This window comes from Thamnophis sirtalis, unplaced genomic scaffold (assembly GCF_051295495.1).
Source record: "Thamnophis sirtalis isolate CommonGarterSnake01/CBP01778 unplaced genomic scaffold, rThaSir2_p1.2 scaffold_2, whole genome shotgun sequence".
NCBI lineage: Eukaryota > Metazoa > Chordata > Lepidosauria > Squamata > Natricidae > Thamnophis > Thamnophis sirtalis.
Window position 1 is genome coordinate 85,929,229 of NW_028261382.1, and position 23,236 is coordinate 85,952,464.

Sequence of the window (23,236 nt, forward strand, 5' to 3'; positions counted from 1 at the left end):
CTTCCCTCTCCCCTCCCCTTCGCCCGCAGCCACAAAGAAGTTAGGTACTGAACAGCTAGAGAGAGAAAAGTCTCCACCCAGGAAATCTAATTTAATTTCACATTTCAGGGGTGGGAAGCCTTGTTTTTACAGGGAGCTGGTGAGCGACGACTGCCTTGGTGAGTGCATACAATCTTTTTCTCTTGGCATGTGTGCTGATGTTAAGGAGGGTGACAAAGGTGAAGCTGAAATACTTGGCTCAGTCTGTAATTTCAGAAACAAAAACAAAAAAAACAAACCCTAAACCTCAGATTGGCCAACTAACGATTTTTGCAAACAGCTAGGTTGGATGGATTCAGCTGTTCTGGGTGGCTTTTCTTTTATATCTTGGTCTGTTCAACTATTAAACACTGGAAACTTCTGAAAATATGGCATTTATTATGGAATTAATTTATTATTGCAGGGAGTAAGGTGGGAATTACTCCATAAGCCTTGATTCTTTCTAGAATTAGCCTGGTCTTCTAAAACAGTAACTTAGACAACATTGCAAAAGACAATTTCCTCTGCTTTTAATTTGAGCACTTACTTCCTCTATCTTTCCATTAGTAATTGTTAGAAAAAAGTTCTCAGACTTTTACAAACTGTGGCACGGAATACCTCCCAGCTCCTAATTCTTGTACAAATCTTCAGCCCTGATCTTCAGGGTTACCTGAGCAAAGAGGAAAAAAGGAATCCTGTCTCATGATATCTTTTCTTGCTTTATTGTAAGATAGATCAAATAGCACTCGTTAAATTCTGTAACTGCTTAGCTGCAAGAGAGGAATCAGTTAAATGAATAAATGATTTGAGCTGAGGACAGTAGCATTGCACTGGGCAGCTTTTAGCTGTAAGACCAAGAATGGGAAAAGGCGGAAGAGGAAAATGATTTGCTTATCAATCCACCTGCTCATCCATTCATCCCGTTCCAATAAAATGCTAACATGGGAGGTGTTACTTTCTCCATGCTCTGAGAAGCATCCTACTTCTTAGCATGGGCAAATTCTTGCTTTTCTTCCCCTCTGTGAGCGGGCTTCACAAAAATTAAAACTATTGTTTGTCAATGTGATTTAATTTCCTTGTTTCCTGCTGTGATAATGGTATCTGTTGGATGCCACAACTTTTCATATGTCTTGGAAGATCACAGCTCCTTGTCATGGTAGTTTGGCAGCCAAGGTGGCGCAGTGGTTAGGGTGCAGTACTGCAGGCCACTTCAGCTGACTGTTATCTGCAGTTCGGCTGTTCAAATCTCACGGGCTCAAGGTTGACTCAGCCTTCCATCCTTCCGAGGTGGGTGAAATGAGGATCCAGACTGTGGGGGCGATATGCTGACTCTGTAAACTGCTTAGAGAGGGCTGAAAGCCCTATGAAGCGGTATATAAGTCTAACTGCTATTGCTATTGCTATTCTTCTTCTTCTTTGCAAACTAGGACTCATACATTCAATGAACTACACTTGCTATTTAATGTAAGTCCTAATCATGTGTGCTGTTTCTCACCAGATCCTTGGAGCCATGTACACAGCAAAACCCAAAAGGTGAGGAATAACTTTTATTCTCATCCAATCACAATCCAGTAACCATTTCATAACTAAAATTGAATATTACAATAATTATAGGTGGTCTGTATCAGACTGTGGAGTCTTTCAACTGGGTTTAAATTTGTGTTTTACTTCCAGAGCCATCTACTACTTTGAAAATCCTTGCTCTGGTTTCAAAAGTGGGGTGTAAATTGAATTAATGTTAATCATTAGTTAAGGATACAGTGAGTACTGCATCTGCTCTCCTGCCCTACAAGAGAACTTTCCAGGCTCTGGTCTGAAACAAGTTCTTAGTCTCGTTTGAGGCCACATACAAATTATTCCCAACTTGATTGCAATTTCTTTCTTGAACGTATCTTCTGTAGTGAAAGGACTTGGGGACTTGGGGTGTGTGTGTGTGAAAATAAATATTTGGAACCGGAAACTAAAGTGGGTAATAATCAGGATATGTTCCATTCAGGTTCCCAATGACTGGCATTTCTTCAAAGGGAAAATTTACAATGAAAGCATGTTTGGGGGAAAGAAAGTTTAATTAATGTTGTTTGTTCTTCAAGAAGTAGATTTCATTGCATCAAGCAACATTTCCACATACTGTAACTGCTCAATTTTGAAATTATATTAAAACAAACAGGGAAGCAAGCAGGAAAATCTGAACATGTAGTTCCTCTTCTTGATACTTTTCTTTTATCTGAATAACAGAATAATAGAGTTGGAAGGGATTTTGGAGGTCTTCTAGTCCAACCCTTGCTCAAGCAAGGAGACCTTATATCATTCTAGACAAGTGGCTGTCCAATCTCTTCTTAAACACCTCCAGTGATGGAGGACCCACAACTGCTCCACTGATTGTTCTCTCTGTTAAGAAATTTCTCCTTAGTTCTAAGTTGCTTCTCCTGGATTTCCCTCCTATGATTTCTCCAAGGTGAAGCTCCCCAGATTTATTGGACTTCAGTACCATCATTCTTCAGCTTTGCCTATGCTGGCTGGGGATTTATGGAAGGATATTCTGGAATGGTATGGCCTCCTGCTTGAAAAGGGGGCTGGATTAGAAGACCTTCAAGGTCTCTGTGGGTTAGCCAGCATCACCACCAGATGGCTTCGTAACTGGCCGACCAACCGCACTCAACGTGTAGTCCTCAATGGAACTGCATCTACATGGAGGGAACTATGCAGTGTAGTACCCCAAGGCTCTGTTTTAGGCCCAGTACTCTTCAACATCTTCATCAATGACTTGGACGAGAGAATAGATAGAGAACTCATTAAATTTGTAGATGACACCAAACTTGCTGGAATAGCCAACACTCAGAAGATAGACTCAAGATACAGAAGGCTCTTGACAGACTTGAACATTGGGCGCTATCTAACAAAATGAAATTCAATGGTGAAAAAAAGTAAGGTTCTACATTTAGGCAAGAAAAACAAAATGCACATTACAGTATATGTGGTACCTTGCTCAATAGTACTAACTGTGAGAGGGATGTTGGAGTCCTAGTGGACAACCATTTAAATAGGAGACAGCCGTGTGCAGAAGCTGCCAAAAAAGCCAACACAGTTCTGGGCTGCATAAACAGAGGGATAGAGTCAAGATCATGTGAAGTGTTAATACCACTTTATAACGCCTTGATAAGGCCACACTTGGAATACTGCATTCAGTTTTGATTGACATTATGTAAAAAATTGTCTGAAGTGATGTACGGTTTCCTGCCTGAGTAGGGGGTTGGATTAGAAGATCTCCAAGGTCCCTTCTCTCTGTTATTCTATTCTATTCTGTTCTGTTCTTCCAACTCTGTTATTCTGTTATTTTAAAATTGAAGTCAAACGCACTGCAACGTTTTTTCATCCCACCCTCTTGATTCTTGGTTCCTTTTCTAAATATCTATTTATCCTGTTATCTTTCTTCCAATTCAATAAATGTCAACCTTCTGTTTGGTAGTGGCTCTGCCTTTGATGTTTCGGCGAAAGAACCAGGACTGCACATCTGGCGTGTGGAGAAAATGAAGCCAGTTCCTGTTCCAGATGAGATGAAAGGCATATTCTATTCTGGGGATTCATACCTTGTCCTTTATAATGGCCCAGATGAGCATTCCAACCTGCACATTTGGATTGGTAAGCAAAGGGTCAAAATAATCCTTAAATCAACAAGTTCTATCTGAGGATGATGCATTTCTATAGCTTATTGCTGAATAAACCCTATTTGGCTGGATTCATACAATATATGCTTCACAGATCTTAAGAGTTGAGGTCACACAACATACCGTATATACTCGAGTATAGGCCGACCCGAATATAAGCCGAGGCACCTAATTTTACCACAAAAAACTGGAAAAGTTATTGACTCGAGTATAAGCCTAGGGTGGGAAATGCAGCAGCTACCGGTAAATTTCAAAAATAAAAATAGATACCAATAATGTTTTTGAATATTTATTTCAAAGAAAAACAGTAAACTAGCAGTGTATTCAATGAAATACTTCACTCACCTCATGATGCTGATGTCCCGCTGTGATGATGATGTCCCGTGCAGCCGCGGGAGCGATGTCCCGCCTCCTATGACACACGGCACAGTGATTCCTATCATTGGATCACTGTACCAGAGGAGGTGGGACATCGCTATGTGGCTGCTTGCCATAACAAGGAGGAGGTGGGACATCGTTGCAGAGCGGCAGGAGGGGGAGGAAGGGGAATCGTAAGACAGCCCTGCATTACATTAGAACGTGAGGAGGGGGGATGGTGCGGTGCGCGCTGCGCGGCAAACTGACACAGAGGGAGGGGAAACTCACAGGGGCACTGGGCCATTCACAAGTGTCACCCAGCGGCATGGCCCCGCCCCTTTTTCTCCTCCATTTCGGGCAAATTTTTCACTGACTCGAGTATAAGCCGAGGCGGCTTTTTTCAGCCCAAAAAGTGGGCTGAAAAACTAGGCTTATACTCGAGTATATACAGTACTCAACCAATTTTAAAGTAACCATAATAAGGCTTAGTATGTTTTGTAAGCCATTCATACCTGCTTCAAGGCCAATTTCTACCTGCTTCAAGGCCAATTTCTTGAACTGAGTGTTGTGATCATGCAACTTGCAATACAACGCAACCCTATATCCTAGCGAGAATGAAAACTTGTCAGAAGTGGCTTCTTATTACCTCCAAAATGGGTTTTAATGTAGGATGTAAGATTCTGACACACAGAAAACCCTCTTTGAGGTAGCTGGAGCTGGCTAGGGGTTGGGTGGAGTTGGGTTACTTCCTTGCAAAGTAATGCTCTCTCTCTCTTTGTCTCAGGTCAAAACTCCTCCAGGGATGAGCAGGGAGCATGTGCTTTGCTCTCCACTCACCTCAACTCCATCCCAAAAGAGAAGCCAATTCAGTATCGGGAAGTTCAGGGGAATGAATCAGATGTCTTCATGGAGTACTTTCCCCACGGCATCAAATACCAGGTGAAAGGAGACTCGTTTTTCCAGTTATAGACCTTACCCTCTTTCACTGTCGCTAAACATTAAGAACTTTCCCTTAGTTAAACATTTGTACCTGTAATTACACTCATGCAAAGTTATGCTGTGGAGATAGTAGGAGACCAACATCTCCTTCAATCCCCATCAGGCTCATGTTGGCCCAGGTGAGTCCAGTTAGCTGACATCTTCCTTTTTTTTTTACTTCTTGGGAATCTGTTCCATATTTATTTTCTTTTCGTTCAATTTCTTTTCCATCATTTCCTCCAAGTTTAGCTTAGTTTTTTCTTCTCTTGTAAATTGGAGAAAACAACAGTAATAAAACTAGTTTGATCTACTCACGAACTCGTTCTGGTTCCTTGCGCCTGACACAACAGTCAAAAATCCTAAAAGGTTTCTATCACTCACAGCCACCCTTGCATTTGATTTATTTTTTGTTAGTTTCTAAGCAGATAAGGCACACTGTTAGCACCTCTCCATTAAATAATTAGGAAAGAAAGACCACGAGACTCCAGGTGTGGAAATCAAGTGTACTTTTACTAATTAAAAATGATTAAAGGCATAGCGAAGCGAAATCTGAATATTTAGGCGCGAAAGCGATTGATATATAGAATAGCCCATTCCCCTCCCCTTGGCATCACAGTTACAGTCCAATCATAATTCTCCCAAGTGTCAGGTGCGAGATAACTTCAAAAGGCATCACGAAGATGGAATGTCGGTGCCGTTAGTCCTGGCGGGAAACTCCCACGCATGCGTAGTCCGATCAGCCGGTGAACTCCAGAACCTTCCTCCAGCACAATGAGTAACCCCTCCCAAATACCCCATGCCCTCCCTCCCCGTTTCATGGCAGCCGAAGCAACAGCAAAGCAGAGGCTGACACACACATTCAAAGCTGTAGATTACAGCTAACCACCATCTTCACTGCTCTTTAACACTTTGCTCATTCTGTAGCACTAGTTTTCCCCTTGATGTCCTGATGATACCAATAGCAATAGCCCTTCGACTTATATGCCACCCCATAGTGCTTTGCAACATTCTCTGAGTGGTTTACAATGTCAGCATATTGTCCCCAACAATCTGGGTCCTCATATTACTGACCTCAGAAGGATGGAAAACTGAGTCCACCTTGAGCTCTGTCAGGAACAAACTCCAGGCTGTGGGCAGAGTGTGCTTGCAATACTGCATTTAACCACTATGCTACCAGGGCTCCTATAGTCCCAAATAGACTTTCTTGACCCTTATCTTCAAATTCTAGCCTCTGTAGCCCTTTCTCAACCCCAGTTTATGGTCTATAGGAAGGTGGTGTGGAGTCGGCCTTTACCAGAACCCAGGCCAACCATGAGCAAAGCTCAAGGCACCAACTCTATCAAGTGAAAGGAAAAAAGAATATCCGGGCTGTGGAAAGAGAACTGAGCTGGACCAGTTTTAATACGGGTGATTGCTTCATCCTGGACCTGGGAGAGGTGAGTCTGAGAAGGAAGACATATACCTGCTAGGAAAAGAATATGCAGTATGTCACAAGAGTACATGGTAGTGTTCGCGACGTTGTGACTCATGTTGCATATATATTGCCCATGTGGTTAGCTTGTAGTTCAATGCATCCTCCAAAGTCAATGCATGGCTAAGCTAATATAGGGAAATGATGGGATAGATTTTCCAAGAAGGGTTGCTGCGGGACTCCAGTAATGGTAGATCTCCCAATCTGGCTTTGGATTGGAGATCGTGGGAGTTGTAGTCACAACGGTTCCACCACAAAACCGCGGTAGACAAAAGCGCGCTCGACGAAAGCGTGTACGTGACGTCATCACAGCGCGACGAAAACATCGCGCTGTGACCGGTAAATTTAAAATTAAAGCGAAAACCTTCCCCTAACCCCCCCAAACCTAACCCTAAACCTAACCCTAAACCTAACCCTTAACCTAACGCTAAACCTAACGCTAACCCTTAACCTAAAGCTAAACCTAACCCTAACGCTTAACGTAACCCTAAACCTAACCCTGACCCTTAACCTAACCCTAACCCTAACCCTAAACCTAACCCTTACCTTTATGTGAATCGGCTTGCTTTAATTTAATTTTAATTTCAATTTAATTTATTTTTAATTTTTTTCGTCGCGCTGCTGATGACGTCAGGTACGCGCTTTCGTCGAGCGCGGTTTTGTCTACCGTGGTTTTGACGGGTCACGAGTCACAACACTTCTATTGAATGCATGTTGGGGAAATTAAAAGGTGGTGATGGCTGGATGTTAGTCGGTCTCTACTTTTCCTTTTAGAAAATCTTTGCCTGGTATGGGGGGAAGTCAAACATTCTGGAGCGCAACAAAGCTCGGGATTTTGCAACAGCAATCCGAGACACTGAGAGGAAGGGCAAAGCAAAGATGGAGATTGTTGTGGACGGGGAAGAACCTGCTGAGATGACGGCGGTAAGATTTTTGTGGGGAACAAAGAGTATGAAGGGTAGATGCAAATTAGTATTTAGGTTGGCCATTTCCTCATCTGCTCCTTTCCAGATGTGTTGGACCACAGCTTTCCTTGTTGTCTGGGGATTATAGAAGTTGTAGAATTCATCTGAAAAATGAGTCAGGATCATTTGGATTAGGATTCCAAGGAAAGGTATACGAAAGGTCTCTGAAAAGTTATGAAATATTCTTTATCCGTGGATCGCTGTAGCATCTGGCAAAGAGTTTCATACAGAGATGGTCCACAAGGACAAAAGTTGCTGTTTTAGAGTAATTCATGGTATTGACTTTTTCATACCAAGAACTACATCTTAGTGCTTGAAAGGGCCAGAACCAGCTTCCCTGATGCATTTGTGTTGCACATGGATGAAGAAGTACTTTCTAGGTGGGAAGACGTTTCTGGCAGCAGCTGCATGGCAAACATTGAATTTGAACTGGACCATGTCAAGGAATAGCACTGAGGTTCCGATGCAGGAGGGACTTGTGTGCAAAGAGATATTGGCATGACATATTTCTCCAGGTACTGGGTCCTAAGCCGGTTCTGAAAGAAGGCACCGCTGAGGAAGATATTGTGGCTGATCAGAAGAATGCTATTGCAGCAGTATTGTATAAGGTAATAAAATAACGGAGAAGAACCTTATTTGAGGTTGGATGGGATCTCCAGGAAATCGTTCTCTTGTAGGCACCTTCTGAAATCCATTCCTCCTCTCCTTCTCCCTCTTTGAGAAAACCTATCAGCTGATGGTTGGACATTTGAATTTTAAAAAACCTAACTATCTGTTTAATCATGTTTAAATGCCAATTACCTCCACCAGACCGATTAGATCCCACAGAGTAGGCCTCCTCCGAATTCCATCCACCGGCCAGTGTCGACTGGCGACTACCCGGAGGAGGGCCTTCTCTGTGGCTGCTCCGACCCTCTGGAACGAACTCCCCGTGGAGATTCACACCCTCACCACCCTCCAGGCCTTCCGCAAAGCCCTTAAAACCTGGCTGTTCCGACAGGCCTGGGGCTAAACAACCATTGCCCCTATCTCGAATGGTATGATTGTTGCGCTTTTAAATTATGTATTGTTTTGTGTTGGTGTCAAATTGTCTGTATCCCCTTTCCCTTGCTCAACTTGTGAGTCCCCCTCGGGGAAAAGGGCGGCATACAAATGAAATAAATGAAATGAATGAATGAATCATCTATAATCCCCAGTATGATCCTACACTGGACATTGTGTTCCTTTAAAAGGATGGGTAGCCACAAAGACCATAATGCCACTGGAATGAGAAGGCTGGCTGATGTCTTCCAGGCAGCCCTGCCATACCACAAAACATTAAGCTTGCAATCAAACCCCAACAAGACAATAAACCCAAAATGACTTTTTTTCTGTCGTTTACTTGCTGCAATTTTCAGACTGTGGGTTGGATGTGTGTAAACGCACATTCATCTTGAAATAAAAAATGTGCCTACAATTAGTTGAGCCGCCTTTATTTTTTGCTTACTTTAGTTGCATATTTATGATTTCTGGGCACATTATGAGGACCCCTGGATTATTTCCAAAAGGAGATATGGGTGGTAGAACTCAGTTTCAAGCGAGTGTATCCATAGACATAGACTCTGTCCTTTAGAGCTGAGGTGGCACAGTGGTTAAATGCAGTACTGCAGGCTACTTCAGCTGACTGCAGTTCTGCAGTTCGGCTGTTCAAATCTCACCGGCTCAGGGTTGACTCAGCCTTCCATCCTTCCGAGGTGGGTAAAATGAGGACCCGGATTGCTGTTGGGGGCAATATGCTGGCTCTGTAAACTGCTTAGAGAGGGCTGAAAGCCCTATGAAGTGATTGATTGATTTGATTGATTTTATTTCATTTATATGCCGCCCTTTTCCCCAAAGGGGACTCAGGGCGGCTCACAATTCAAATCAGGGAAGCGGGGTACAGACAGAAAATAAAAGACGAAACATAACAATGCATAATTTAAAAAACACACAACAGTCATACCATTCGAGCCAGGGGCAACAGCTCTTTAGCCCCAGGCCTGTCGGAACAGCCAGGTTTTAAGGGCTTTGCGGAAGGCCTGGAGGGTGGTGAGGGTTCGAATCTCCACGGGGAGCTCGTTCCAGAGGGTCGGAGCAGCCACAGAGAAGGCTCTCCTCCGGGTAGTCGCCAGTCGGCATTGGCCGGCGGATGGAATTCGGAGGAGGCCCAATCTGTGGGATCTAATCGGTCTATTGGAGGTAATTGGCAGCAGGCGGCAAGTGGTATATAAGTCTCTGCTATTGCTATTGCTATTTAAAATCATTAAGCCCAGAGACTATAATTTGATCTAGTTTCAGTATACCACACTGCACTGAGATCTGGAATCCTGACAACAGCCCAATCGTGATTGCTAAGACCAAAGATTCTTTTGATACAGATTTAAATTTGTTATAGATTTGTCTAATCCCAAATTTTACTATAGCTCTCAGAATTCTCAACTGTTTCCCACATTGATTCTGAGGGTTACTCTCCCAATACTTCTGTAGAATATGAGATTAGTGAATGCTATGTTAGGGTGTGGTTTTGCTTCAAAGTGCTTTCTGTCCACAATTTTTAGCTGCTAACAGCTGGATCAAAGGTTCCATTGAGGTCTTTTCCCCAGGATATTAAGCTGTTAGAAGTTCTGGATGCATTGATTCAGTTTTAAAATGCTGTCCAGCATGTAGGGAATACAGAATGGGCTCCATGCTCAGGCTTCCTCCAGGTTGGTGGATGAGAAAATTCTGGCTTAAAAAAAAAAAGCATCATAAACCTCAAGAGCCAGATATCATCTGCCCTGTGATTATGGGATTCCTTTAAGTGTAATAAATTCTATGCTTCTCAATCCTGAGGTCTCTGACATGACGGGAAAAATGAGTCTGACTAAAGTCTCCGAATCCAGTCCATTCCTCCAAGACCAACTCATCACAGATGACTGTTTTATCCTGGACAACGGGCAGCATGGAAAAATCTTTGTTTGGAAAGGTAATGCCCCTCATACGATGTCTCAGGGCCTTCTCTGGAACCATTAATACAAAGTGTGTGTGTGTGTGTGTATGTATCAGTGGTGGGTTTCAAAAATTGTTCGAACCTACTCTGTGGGTGTGGCCTCCTTTGTGGGAGTGGCTTGCCACCCATGTGACCAGATGGGAGTGGCTTGCCACCCATGTGACCAGATACGAAGATGCCGACGACACTTGTCAGAACCACCTTAAATTACCTCACACACAGCACTGGCATGCATAAGAATATGATGTAAAGTTGTTTTTTAAAAGGCATCTTTGGTTTGCGTTAAAACAACTTCAACACACGCAATGTTCTGATTGCACCACAAACGCAGTAGTCATCCTTACCTTTCACAGAGGCATGGAGTTTTATAAATATGAGCATGATAGTGTAGAATAATCATATCCAAGGACCAGTGGTGGGTTTCAAAAACTTTTGGAACCTCTTCTGTAGGTGTGGCCTGCTTTCCGGGTCCACTGGTGGAACCTCTTCTAACCAGTTCAGTAGATTTGACGAACCGGTTCTACCGAATAGGTGTGAACTGGTAGGAACCCACCTCTGGTGTGTGTGTGTGTGTGTGTGTGTGTGTGTGTGTGTGTGTGTGTGTGTGTGTATGTATATATATGCAGTGAAGAGTAGAAGAGTAGTTGAGAAACATCTACACCATTGTTAACAATGGCTACGGCGTATAAAGAAAACCTTTATAAGATGTTCTACAGATGGCATCTCCCTCCAGCATGGCTCTCCAAAATGTTTAAAAATCTGGCCCCAAATTGTTGGAAGTGTAAAAAAACACCAGGCACTTTTTATCCTATGTGGTGGACGTGCAATGAGGCAAAAAAGTATTGGAAAATGATTCAATCATGGTTAGAACAAATGGTGGGAGACCAACTCTTGTTTAAACCGGAAATCTTTCTCCTAGGTATAACACCGGAGGGGTTTAAGAAAGATACACTTTATTTAATTATTCATGTACTAACTGCGCCGCGCATAACTTATACGCAATATTGGAAAAAAGAAAATACACCATCAGAGCTAGATATAATCAGAAAAGTGTTGGCCTGTGCGGAAGCAGATAGGCTCACTCTTGAACTTAAAAATAAAGGGGAATCAGAATATTTTTTAAGCCTGGAATAGATTTTATGACTGGTATAAGACAAGGTGACAAGACTGGAACAAACTGTATATATTGTGATTGGACAGAAGGATTGATAATGTATTAAGTAGGCTAATTGTCAATGGTTGTGACTAGCTGTATATAATGGGAATGTATGGTCACTCCGACTTTGCGGTACTGCATTGTTTTAAATGTAAAAATGATAAAAATATATTGGGGAAAAAAGAGAGAAACGTCTACACCAGAAGACATTCAATGTTCCCCTGAGTCATCAGCTTCCATTTATTTTTTTCCTGCCATCAGCACCACACCTTTCTTTTTTCTTTGCAATGATTTCTATGATTGGATAGTGATTAAGATATTGGATATCTTATAGGGATATCCAGATTCAAATCCATCCTCCGTTATGGAAGCTCTCTGGATGAATTTGGGCTAGTTTCTTTCACAGGAAATGGAGGAAAATAAAGGGAAAGGAAAGGATGCTATGGGTGCCACCCTCTTGAGTTACTGAATGAAAAATGGAACAGGGAGGAAGGGAGGAAGAAAGGAAGGGAGGGAGGGAAGGATTGCTCTGCATATAAGCAGATGCACTTAGGTGATGGGCAATGATAGACATTTCTCTTTCATTGAAAAGACTACCTTGGCTCTTCTAATCCAGTACTGGCCAAGGTCTTACAAAGCTCTTATAAATTATCATCCTCCTTTTTGTCTGTCTGCAGGCCTCAAAGCAAATGAACAAGAACAACAAGCAGCTCTGAGAGTAGCAGAGAACTTCATCTCACAAATGAAATATCCCCAGAATACTCAGGTAAGGATCCCTCAAGCTTGTGCAAACTGTCTTTAAAATGCCCAGAAGGTTTTCATAAAAGAACGACGCATGTCCACTGACAGGTTCAGAGAAGGTCTAGGGGGAAAGGTCTGGAGGAGAACAGCAATGTAGTGGTGTAACTCAAACATCTGAAGAGTTCTCGAGAAGTAGACAAGGATTTGTTCTATGCTTCCTTTATTTTTCTCCATATCTCACCTGCTTTTAATCTGTTTCCAGGTACAGATCCTGCCCCAGGGCCGTGAAAGTCTGCTCTTCAAACAGTTCTTTACACACTGGAAGTGAAAGCTGGAGTCTCCACCTTATGCTGGCAATACTCTGTGACTGTGCCTTTCTGCCCCATCAACCATTCAAGCCTTATTGAATTGGAGCCACTGAATCCTCCTTGCCTTCTGCCTTTGACCAACCCCCTTTAATCAGAAGCTCTGCATCTGAACCCGGGTGAAACCTTCTCTTTCCCTACTTCAACCTTCAGTATTGTGATCACAGTAGGGCAACCTTAACTGGAGGGATCCTCTCTCTTACTTTTTTGAACCAGTTCCTCCCAATTGTAAGCCTCTACCTCTTTATGTCTAGACAGTGATAATGGGACATTCTCATCTCTACAGGAAATAGAACATTTTGATGTGAGTTAAGAAAAGCCTGTGGCTGGTTTCACCCATTACACTGAACCATAACCAAGCCAGTCACATTTATTGGGTGCAAAACCCAGTCTTACACAAAATGTGCTGATTATTACTATCTAATGATAGCTTTACTTCCTTCCTTGCATCATTGGCTGTATTCAGTGCCTTGAGTCATACCTTTTACTGAATTATATCTTTCCTGTTTCACATAATACATTGCATCATAAACTAACTAAAGCGACCGAGTTTGACCCAACCAACCATCTCTGCCTCAATCCTAACCAAGTTTAACATTTTGTTTGAACACACCTGTCAAGTTAGATGTGTTGTGTAAACATAGCCAATGGGTTTTTTTCCATGGCTGGTGACAGCTTGCAATCAATCATTCTAAGAACACCCAGAGTTGTGCAATTTCATGCTTGCTTTAATAACTTTCCTCCTTTTCCCATGACTTTTGATTTTGTGTCTTTCTCCCCACCTGGAACCCAGGGAACACCCCTCCCCCATCAACCTGGGTGGGACAAGAAAAAAAGAGCAGCAAAGGAGGCAGATGTCCCGCAGGGAGTCTATGCATATCCTTTTGGCCGGAAGCAAGGACCGAAACCTGTCTAGTCTCAGGCATGTTAAGTTTCCATTCAGGTATACACTCTATCAAAAGTTGCCTGGTAGGTTGGATCTGGCTCCGTCTGTCATGCCTGCTTTAAACAGCAAAGGCTGTGCTCTTATCCACCCTCTAGGCATTCTTCAGCTTTCAATCATCTGCCTTTCTCTTTCTAGTTCTAGGCTGCAGTGGAGCTTTCTTGATTAGTTTGACAGGCCCTGACAAGCAGGATTGCATCATTCCACAGCTGGGCTGATGGAGTCAGTGTCAAAAGCAACAGCTCCTTCCTGCGCCTGCTGGAAGTTTAAAAAAAAAAACAAGTGGGGGAGGAAAGACTTCACTGCTTCCTTCCCTAAACAAGTTTCGACTTTTGCCCAAGGAGAACTTTTACAATATAAAGAGAACTGGCCAGTTAGGGAGCAGATATCTTTGGTTCCTTCCATAAAGAAGGAGCTCCATATTTTCCATTACCTTGAATCTACTAAAGCTCTTTTGCCTTGTGGTTGGACATTCTGATAACTTAATGTCCATCTCCCAGCTCCTTCATAATCTTATACAAACACTGCTATTTTAAGCTCATGTTCCTACTGCCCTCCTGTTCTAGCAAAGTGAGGCCACCAGTCCTTGAAGGATGGGCAACCTCAGCCTGCATCTCAAGGGCTTGTCACTTTCAGTCTCATCAGGAGTGCTCTCTTTTTGTCCAGCCACAGATGTCCAGTGTGATCATCTGAGATAGTGCCTCAACTTGTGGTCACAGAGAAATACATAGGGCAATCCCGGGTTGATATTCCTCATCCACGTTAGGCAAGTCCTTGCAGCGTCAGGAGAGCCAAGGGCAAAACGTTGAGCAAAGTGGAAGGAATGGCACCAAAAGCAGCACAAAAACACACACGTTCCTCAATTTTCAGCTGCGGGCCTCGGAGGTTGGGTGGAAGTTTCACTCCCAACGAAGGACTAGTAGTCATCATCTTGAGAGGTTCGACGGTGCAATCCAGCCAATCGGTGGCAATGGAACGAGGGTATCCTGCTTGGAGTTGCAGGGTCTCCTGGTCAAACTTCCAATACTGTTGGCCCTTAAAAACATAGAGTGTTCCTGCAGCAGGACAGAGAAGTCACAGCAACAATAGACTGATGCAAAGTTGCAGAAGACCAAGAAATGCCCCTGAAATAATACACAGTACAGAATGGTTTGGAAGAGGGAGCAGAGGTGATACAGGTAGCCCTCAACTTACAACCATAATCGATCCCAACATTTGTTGCTAGGTGAGACAGTTGTTAAGTGAATTTTGCCCCCTTTTTGCAGCCTTTCTTGGCACAGATATTAACTGAATCACTGCAGTTGTGAAGTTAGTGACATAGTTGTTCAGTGAATCTGGCTTCCCCGTTGACTTTGCTGGTCAGAAGATTGCAAAAGCCCCTCTACATGGGGTTGCCCCTGAAGAGTGTTCGAAGACTACAGCTGGTCCAGAACGCAGCCGCGCGAGCGATATGGGGTGTATCTAGATACATCCATGTTACACCTATCCTCCGCGAGCTGCACTGGCTCCCCATTGGTCTCCGGACGCGCTTCAAGGTGCTAGTCGTTACTTTTAAAGCTCTACATGGTTTAGGACCTGGCTACCTGAGAGACCGCCTCCTGCCACTTACCTCCCAATGACCAACAAGATCGCACAGGTTGGGCCTCCTCCAGGTTGGGTGTGATTATCAGAGAAGGCCTGGAGAAGCCACTACAGTTTTCTTGGCAAAGGTTTTCAGAAGTGGTTTGCCATGGATTGCTTCCTAGGTATCCTTCCTGGGACATTTGCCTTCTATTAAACAGGTGCTTTAGCACTGGCCACACCAGTATACACCTTATATTGTGATGATGTTCAAAATATGCTTCCAAATGTATCCACCAACCCCTGATGGTATAAAGCGTGTTTCACCCATACCTGCAAATCAGGATCTTTTATTTAATGGGATATTCCTTCGAGCACCTTCTGTGCAAAATACCTGTCTGTTCTGCACTATCTTGAAAGGACAGGATAGACTGGAGAGCCGGGTGGCATTTCATGATTCCCAGGTGCCCAGTTCAACGTGCAATGAAACTTCTGAGTCAGCCCAAGATCAGCCTGGAGGGCCACAGCCCAACTCACCATCGCTTTCAGTCAAGACTGAGTCGACAGAAGAGGAGAACTGCTCCCAGGATTCCTGGAGGAGAGGGGAGACTTCCTCTATGTGCCTTGTGGTCTCATCGTAGCACCAGTGAAGGTCACCCTTGAAGAAATAGGTTTTCTGGTCTGAAGGCCAGGAGAAAGCACCACTGATGCCCCCTTGGGGCAAACCAAAGTCGGTGATTGGGCGAGGATAACCCTCCTCCACACCATTGTCCTTGAACACCCAGTAGAGAGGTCCTTGAGTCAGAAAAGGAGAGAGAGAGAGTGAGAAAGAATGGTATGAACAACAGAAATAACTTGTTATTGAAACCATGAATTCAGGATTGCCTGCCCTATGCAATAGAAACTTGAAATAATCTCCCTTAATGCCACCAGGCTCCTGGCCTCATTTAAATAACGAAAACGAGAAGGAGATAATAAGTACAAAGCAAATAATCAGCCTAGCATCTACATTTCTATAATTTCCCCCCCAAGCAAGATGCTTTTTGGCAGTATGGTCTTCGCCTCTCAGATGTCTCTGCATTACCCTGAAGTCCTGTTTCTGGAGAACACACAGTTTGAGGAAGGTTCAACTATGAAAATATAATTTAGTTTAGTTTATTTGTCTTGTATGCCGCCCACTCCCGAAGGACTCGGGGCGGCTCACAATAGACAGGGGAAGGGGGATAAATAGACAAAGACAACACTTTAAAAAAACGCAACATTCACAGTTTCCGTGGGGCTGGATGTTTCACAAGCCCCCCGGCCTGCTGGAGTTGGTGGCTTTGCGGAAGGCCGGGACTTGGTGGCTTTGCGGAACTTGGTGGCTTTGCGGAAGGCCGGGAGGGTAGTAAGGGTCCGGATCTCCACGGAGCTGCAACAGAGAAGGCTCTCCCCTGGGGAGTCGCCAGCCGGCATTGGCTGGCAGATGGAATCCGGAGGAGACCTAACCTGTGAGATCTAATCGGTCTGAGGGAGGTAATCGGCAGGAGGCGGTCTCTCTCTCTCATATACTCGTTTGTCTCAAAAGAGATTGGTCAGATCGACAGCAACTAGAAGGGTTGAGGGAGCAGTTAAATCCTTTGGCTTAGAGCAGCAAATAGAAGATGAATTGAGAACATGGTCCTGGTAATTTGCTGGTCGGCAGTGCCAGTTCAAGGGAATATGGTGCCCCTCGCCCTCATTGATTAGTAGTGCCACCTCCCACTGATGCAAAGGTTTTTCATTTTTAGAAGGATTTGAAAGGGAGGCAGCACTGGAGCCTCTTATTGGTGGTACGTCTCAGTGGAACTGATCAACCAGGCTTTAGTCAAAGGATGCTGGGCAGGTAGTCCTCGACTTACAACCACAATTGAGCCTGCAATTACTGTTGTACATCATGGTCAGTGGTGGGTTGCAGGTGGTACGCCCCTGTATGGGTGTACTCGTGCCTGCCGGGAGCACCGGGTACCGTTCAGGTACGGTGCTCCGGAGGTCCCATCCACCCGCCCAAGCTCCTTACCTGTATTTGAGCTCTTTGGCGCTTCCACTTCCGCGCATGCAGTGTACGGCGCCTGCGCAATGCTCCGCCGGGCAGCTGGAGCATCATGGAGGCGTCGCGGAGGTAAGGACGCATGTGCATGTGTGCTGTGCATATGCACCAGATCTGGAACCCACCACTGATCATGATGGTCCTGTCAACTCACAAAGCAACCCTGACAGGTCCTTAAGCAGGTAACTGGGCTCAATTTTATGACCTTATGTCCTTAAGCAGGTAACTGGGCTCAATTTTATGACCTTATGTCCTTAAGCAGGTAACTGGGCTCAATTTTATGACCTTATGCCCTTAAGCGATAACTGTGCTCAATTTTATGACCTTATGTCCTTAAGCAGGTAATTGGGCTCAATTTTATGACCTTATGTCCTTAAGCAGGTAACTGGGCTCAATTTTATGACATTATGTCCTTAAGCAGCAGTGGTGGGTTTCAAAAATTGTTCGAACCTACTCTGTGGGTGTGGCCTCCTTTGTAGGAGTGGCTTGCTGCCCATGTGACCGGATATGAAGATGCCGATGACACTTGTCAGAACCACCTTAAATTACCTCACACACAGCACTGGCCTGCATAAGAATATGATGTAAACTTGTTTTTGAAAAGGCATCTTTGGTTTGCGTTAAAACAACTTCAACACACGCAATGTTCTGATTGCACCACAAACGCAGTAGTCATCCTTACCTTTCACAGAGGCACTGAGTTTTATAAATATGAGCATGATAGTGTAGAATAATCATATCCAAGGACCAGTGGTGGGTTTCCAAAAATTTTGGAAGCTCTTCTGTAGGTGTGGCCTGCTTTCCGGGTCCACTGGCGGAACCTCTTCTAACCGGTTCGGTAGATTTGACAAACTGGTTCTACCAAATAGGTGCGAACTGGTAGGAACCCACCTCTGTTAAGCAGGTAACTGGGCTCAACTTTATGACATTATGTCCTTAAGCAGATAACTGGGCTCAATTTTATGACCTTATGTCCTTAAGCAGGTAACTGGGCTCAATTTTATGACCTTATGTCCTTAAGCAGGTAACTGGGCTCAATTGTATGACCTTATCTCCTTAAACAGGTAACTGGGCTAAATTTTATGACATAATGTCCTTAAGCAGGTAACTGGGCTCAATTTTATGACATAATGTCCTTAAGCAGGTAACTGGGCTCAATTTTATGACATTATGTTCTTAAGAAGGTAACTGGGCTCAATTTTATGACCTTATGTCCTTAAGCAGGTAACTGGGCTAAATTTTATGACCTTATGTCCTTAAGCAGGTAACTGGGCTCAATTTTATGACCTTATGTCCTTAAGCAGGTAACTGGGCTCAATTGTATGACCTTATCTCCTTAAACAGGTAACTGGGCTAAATTTTATGACATAATGTCCTTAAGCAGGTAACTGGGCTCAATTTTATGACATAATGTCCTTAAGCAGGTAACTGGGCTCAATTTTATGACATTATGTTCTTAAGAAGGTAACTGGGCTCAATTTTATGACCTTATGTCCTTAAGCAGGTAACTGGGCTCAATTTTATGACCTTTTTTGTGGCAGTTGTTAAATGAATGCAGCGGTTATAAAAGAAGTCCGTTGTTCGCTAGAGACCATTTTTTGCCCGAAAGAAAAAGTAAACACCATTTCCCAGCAAAAATATTGTAAATCAAGGTTACCATGATTACAGGACACTGCAAACAAACGGATTATAACCATCGTTTTCGGGGGGGGGGGATTTTCAAAAGGCCACTAAGCTACCAAGGACTACTTGCAGGTGAGATGAAACAACAAATCACTTCTTATTCCGCAGGTTTTGTCTGGGCCTGCAGTTGATTATAAAGTGGACGAGTGTGTGTTTTGTGTTTGAAAATCACACAAATTGCTTTAAAGTAATTAAATAAGTTCGCTTCTTCTGTGCTTGGTCCTGCACTGCGTACATGGGCTCAAAAGCATGTCGCATTTTACTGGAACAGGACATCCTACCGCCTTCGACCAGCTCACTTTTCACTTGTGATCTTCTCACCACTGAAGAAGAGGATGCGATGATCTGCAGGTCTCTCATAAACAGCGTCCACTTTGCGCAGAGCAGAAGGAAGCCCTCGCCAGAAACGAGGGATCACAGCCGGTTGGGGAGAAGTGAGATGCCGACTCTGGGACAGGCGCCAGAAGTACCGATCTGCCGCCAGTGCAGGAATGGGGGGGAAAAAAGAGGAGAAGATTAATTTCCATCTAAAAGGTGACCGCCTTTCCTGGCAGGTGTTTTGGGACATGGCGTGAATGAATATGATCCCATGGAAGGCATTCAAAAAGGATAAGGGAGAATTACAAAAAGATAATCAAAGGAATTAGAAAGACGGGGTGTTTGGGGCTCCTTTTAAAAAAGGCAAGTCAGTGAAGACAAGTCTGAAGTTTAAAAAAAAATAGGTATGTGTTGTGGCCCAGCAGGTGCCGTTGGAGCTGCCACCAGACTCCGACAGTGAGGGGCCCTCTGAGTCGGCTCTGGAGGATGTGGAGGACCCTGGACAGGGTTCCAACTCCGAGCAGGGCGCAGAGAGGCTGGTTGGCCACCAGGAGGCACCTGAGCCTTGGACCAGTGGGGAGGAGACAAGGGAAAGTGAGCCGGAAGCCAGTAGTGAGTTGTTCCTGGATGCATGCCATCGAAGAGCTACTAGGTGTCAGGAACAATTACGCAATTACAGGAGGTGATTGTACTCAGCTGGTGGTCATTAGGCTCCTCTCCAGATTATAAAAAGGCTACTTGTGCACACGCCCCTCTTTGCAGAAGTCAACACAGAATCGAATGTCGGAGAACTTTGTATGAGCTTGGCAGGCTGGATTGCTGCCAAGCCTTATCTGTTTTTATTGCTGCCCAAGCTTGTCTGTGCTGGGTTGCTGCCAAGGACCTGTCTGTCTGTTAATTAAATGCTGTAATTTATCTCTGGCTCGGAGTGTGCTTTGGTGTGGAATGAGGGGGTTCAGAACAGGTATGGTATTTGCCCTGTCTGTTAATATGAAAAAGAGGAGGCTAACCCTGAATCCCTTGACTGTGTGCTCAGCACCCCACCCCACAACAGCACTTTTGTGCCTCTTTTGTGCCCCCTGAGAAGAAGAAGTTGCTTCAAGGTAACTAACCTTTGAAAAAAAACGTTTCTCCTCGGATCTGAGCAACAGCATCGATGTTGGAGGTACATCGGTCAGGAAATCCTTTTCCTGGTCTGGAACAAGGATATTGGGAGGGGGTGAGGAGGTAAAACAACAACTTAGACAGCGGGATTCCCAAACGCTGTGTTGGTTTCATTTGAGAGGGAAAAGGAGGTGTCGTCAGCGGCGTGAAAAATACATATTACCCCAATGTAGTAATGTGTATTGTTCTATTATGAAGTAGAATTTGAGTGTATTAAATCTCCCTCTAGAGCAGTGTTTCTCAACCATGGCGTCTTTAAGTCCTGTGGACTTCAACTCCCAGAATCCCCCAGCCAGCAAAGCTGGCTGGGGGATTCTGGGAGTTGAAGTCCACAGCACTTAAAGTCGCCATGGTTGAGAAACACTGCTCTAGACAAACCAAGGCAGAATACATGAATATCACATTCCCACATTATCCGTCCCCCAACACTGAATCAGGCTGAGTGGCAGAAGTCATTTCTGCATCTCACCTGAATTTGGCTAGTTCCCTCTTTCATTCAAAGCACTTTGGCTTCAACAGCTTTAGATTTAATAGCTAGGCTTGTTCTGGTATCATTAGTCAGGTCTAGACCCCATTTTTTAACCAAATGAGAAAATACTTTAGTGCTTGGCTTCCTAGTTTGTTTGCCATAATGGATGGAAAAGCAAAACCCTCTTTCGGGGGTCAGAATACCTCACTTACATCTTGGCTTATTAAGCTGAAATATCAAACTCAAAAGAGGGTCATATGCCCACCTTATAAGTGCCTTTGTGAGCCTCATGGCTAAATTGGGATTATAACCTGATTTCTTCTGTCTTAATCTAATATAATATGCTATCCTGGCATTAGGAAGTGTCATTTGCTTAAATATAAACTGCTTTGTTAGACAAAGACAGAAATTATTGACCATATTAACAATGATAGCAACTTTTATTTATAAATAAGTGCTGAGTCCTCTACTTACGACTGGCCGCAAGTCCTTGATTTATGACTGGCAGCCGGCAACAGCTCAGCCGCGCCTGATTGGCTAAGGCATGGCTGGCTGAGCGCGGGCTGTCTAAGCATTCCTATTGGTTGCCCTACTTGACAGCTCTATTATAAATAACTAGGTAACTTCATTGTTATCTCTTAATCTCTGCAAATTAGCCCCATATTAACTATAGTAAAACACATTTGAGGCAAAGAATTGTAACATTAGTGCCTACAATCACAGAAATATTTAAGATACAGAGAAATGGTGCATAGATATGCAGACCATTGTGGTTTCTAAATTATGGCTGGGTTAGGACTTAGCGTGCTGTCTAAAACCCGATAATTGTTGCTTGTTCAATAGATCATGGTCAGACAATCCAGTGCTTAGCATGATGCATAAGTCTAATCTACATCTTTCTAGAGAATCTTTTACCCGATGCTGCAGAGGAGCCGAAGCTGGGATCATCCAACAGATCCGCGCAGAGGCTATCAAAAATATACCTTAGCTTACCCTTCTCAAATGAACAGTATAAAGACTGGTCACCTAACCTGACTGCAGGGAAACTCTGTGATAAGGAGAGAAGGCCTGGCAATGGAGTGGTTACGTCATGCTTCTCTGTAGAATGCAAAACTTTACTCCCTGGTTAAAAAAAAGGAGAGAAACAAAGGAAATGTAATAAGGGAAATGAAGAATTCTGATAGCAAACATTGAAGAAAATGGGAACAGAGCCAGTGGTGGGTTTCAATTTTTTTTAGAACCTCTTCTGTAGGTGTGGCCTGTTTTGTGGGAGTGGCTTGCTGGCCATGTGACTGGGTGGGAGTGGCTTGCCAGCCATGTGACTGGGTAGGCATGGCCAACTTGTAAAATGTGGTGAAACTCACTTAACAACACTCTTGCTTAGCAACCAAAATGTTGGCATTTGAAGCACGCAAGTCTTAAAGCTGTAAAGTTACAAGACCCTCGCACCCCATACCCTTTAGAAAAAAAAACCCATGGGTGTTCAAACTTGACAGCTTTAAGACTTGTGGACTTCAACTCCCAGAATTCCTCCTCCAGTCATGTTGGCTCAGGAACTCTGGCATTGAAGTGTGCAAGTCTTAAAGCTGTCAAATTACAAGACCCTCGCACCCCTAACTCTTTAAAAAAAAAAACAGGGGTGTTCAAACTTGACAGCATTAAGATTTGTGGACTTCAACTCCCAGAATTCCTCCTCTCACTCTTCATCTTGATGATGTGCGGACGGGCGGGGGGAGGGAGCTGGAACCGGTTCTAAATGGCACTGTACATTTGTGGAACCACTTCTATAGAAGAGGTTAGAACTGGCAGGAACCCACCCCTGTAACAGGCAGTTCAGACAAATGTTGAAAAGAAGGCCAATGCAAATTAGACTGAAGGCTATTGAACTTTGTCAATCTGCTTGGTCAAGCAGATTGACAAAGTTCAATCCACAGACACTCCACACCCCACATACATACACAAACACACAGTCCCTCACTAAAAGCAGTGGACGCATTCCAGAACTGATAGCGACATGTTTACATAGAGTGATGAGCCACTGTCTATTTGAATGTGATTCTACAGCAAATATGGGAACTTGGTTGATTGACCTTACAAACAACTTTGATAATGAGTATGAATATTATTCATTCTATTACTACATAACTAATTATTATATGAATCAAGGATATTAAAATAATGAATTTACATTAAAAGTAGTGGAATGGGGGGAACCACACAGTTCCTGTTCACCATTTCACCATCCACAGATTAAAGAATGGGTTGTATACGCAAAGCAATACCTTGAGAGTTAGCTATTCTCGTAAGA

At 43.8% G+C, this 23,236-nt stretch overlaps 2 protein-coding genes across 2 annotated transcripts in view; one reads left to right on the forward strand and one right to left on the reverse strand.

Moving 5' to 3' along the window:
- Nucleotides 1-15,556, forward strand: CAPG (capping actin protein, gelsolin like). Its single transcript, XM_087706287.1, has 10 exons — nt 1-158; nt 1,517-1,551; nt 3,485-3,657; nt 4,825-4,979; nt 6,287-6,454; nt 7,264-7,413; nt 7,970-8,062; nt 10,305-10,437; nt 12,295-12,383; nt 12,621-15,556. Exons 2-10 carry the CDS (start codon nt 1,529-1,531, stop codon nt 12,684-12,686), a joined length of 1,050 nt encoding a protein of 349 aa, XP_087562413.1. The 5' UTR covers nt 1-158; nt 1,517-1,528; the 3' UTR covers nt 12,687-15,556.
- The window catches only part of LOC148048975 (matrix metalloproteinase-17-like), a 20,801-nt gene continuing 11,993 nt past the window's right edge, over nt 14,429-23,236 (reverse strand). The window contains exons 7-11 of the mRNA XM_087706288.1: nt 21,960-22,050; nt 20,408-20,490; nt 19,299-19,451; nt 15,764-16,021; nt 14,429-14,721 (exon numbers count right to left, since the gene is read on the reverse strand). Coding sequence (XP_087562414.1) covers nt 14,429-14,721; nt 15,764-16,021; nt 19,299-19,451; nt 20,408-20,490; nt 21,960-22,050 — 878 coding nt within the window. The remainder of the gene's footprint in view (nt 14,722-15,763; nt 16,022-19,298; nt 19,452-20,407; nt 20,491-21,959; nt 22,051-23,236) is intronic.

Bases quoted from the DNA above. Each gene is read 5' to 3' on its own strand.
- CAPG (XM_087706287.1), top strand. From the start codon at position 1,529: ATGTACACAGCAAAACCCAAAAG. The intron at 3,658-4,824 runs GTAAGCAAAGGG...TCTTTGTCTCAG, and splicing joins CAACCTGCACATTTGGATTG to GTCAAAACTCCTCCAGGGAT. The intron at 8,063-10,304 runs GTAATAAAATAA...CTCAATCCTGAG, and splicing joins TTGCAGCAGTATTGTATAAG to GTCTCTGACATGACGGGAAA.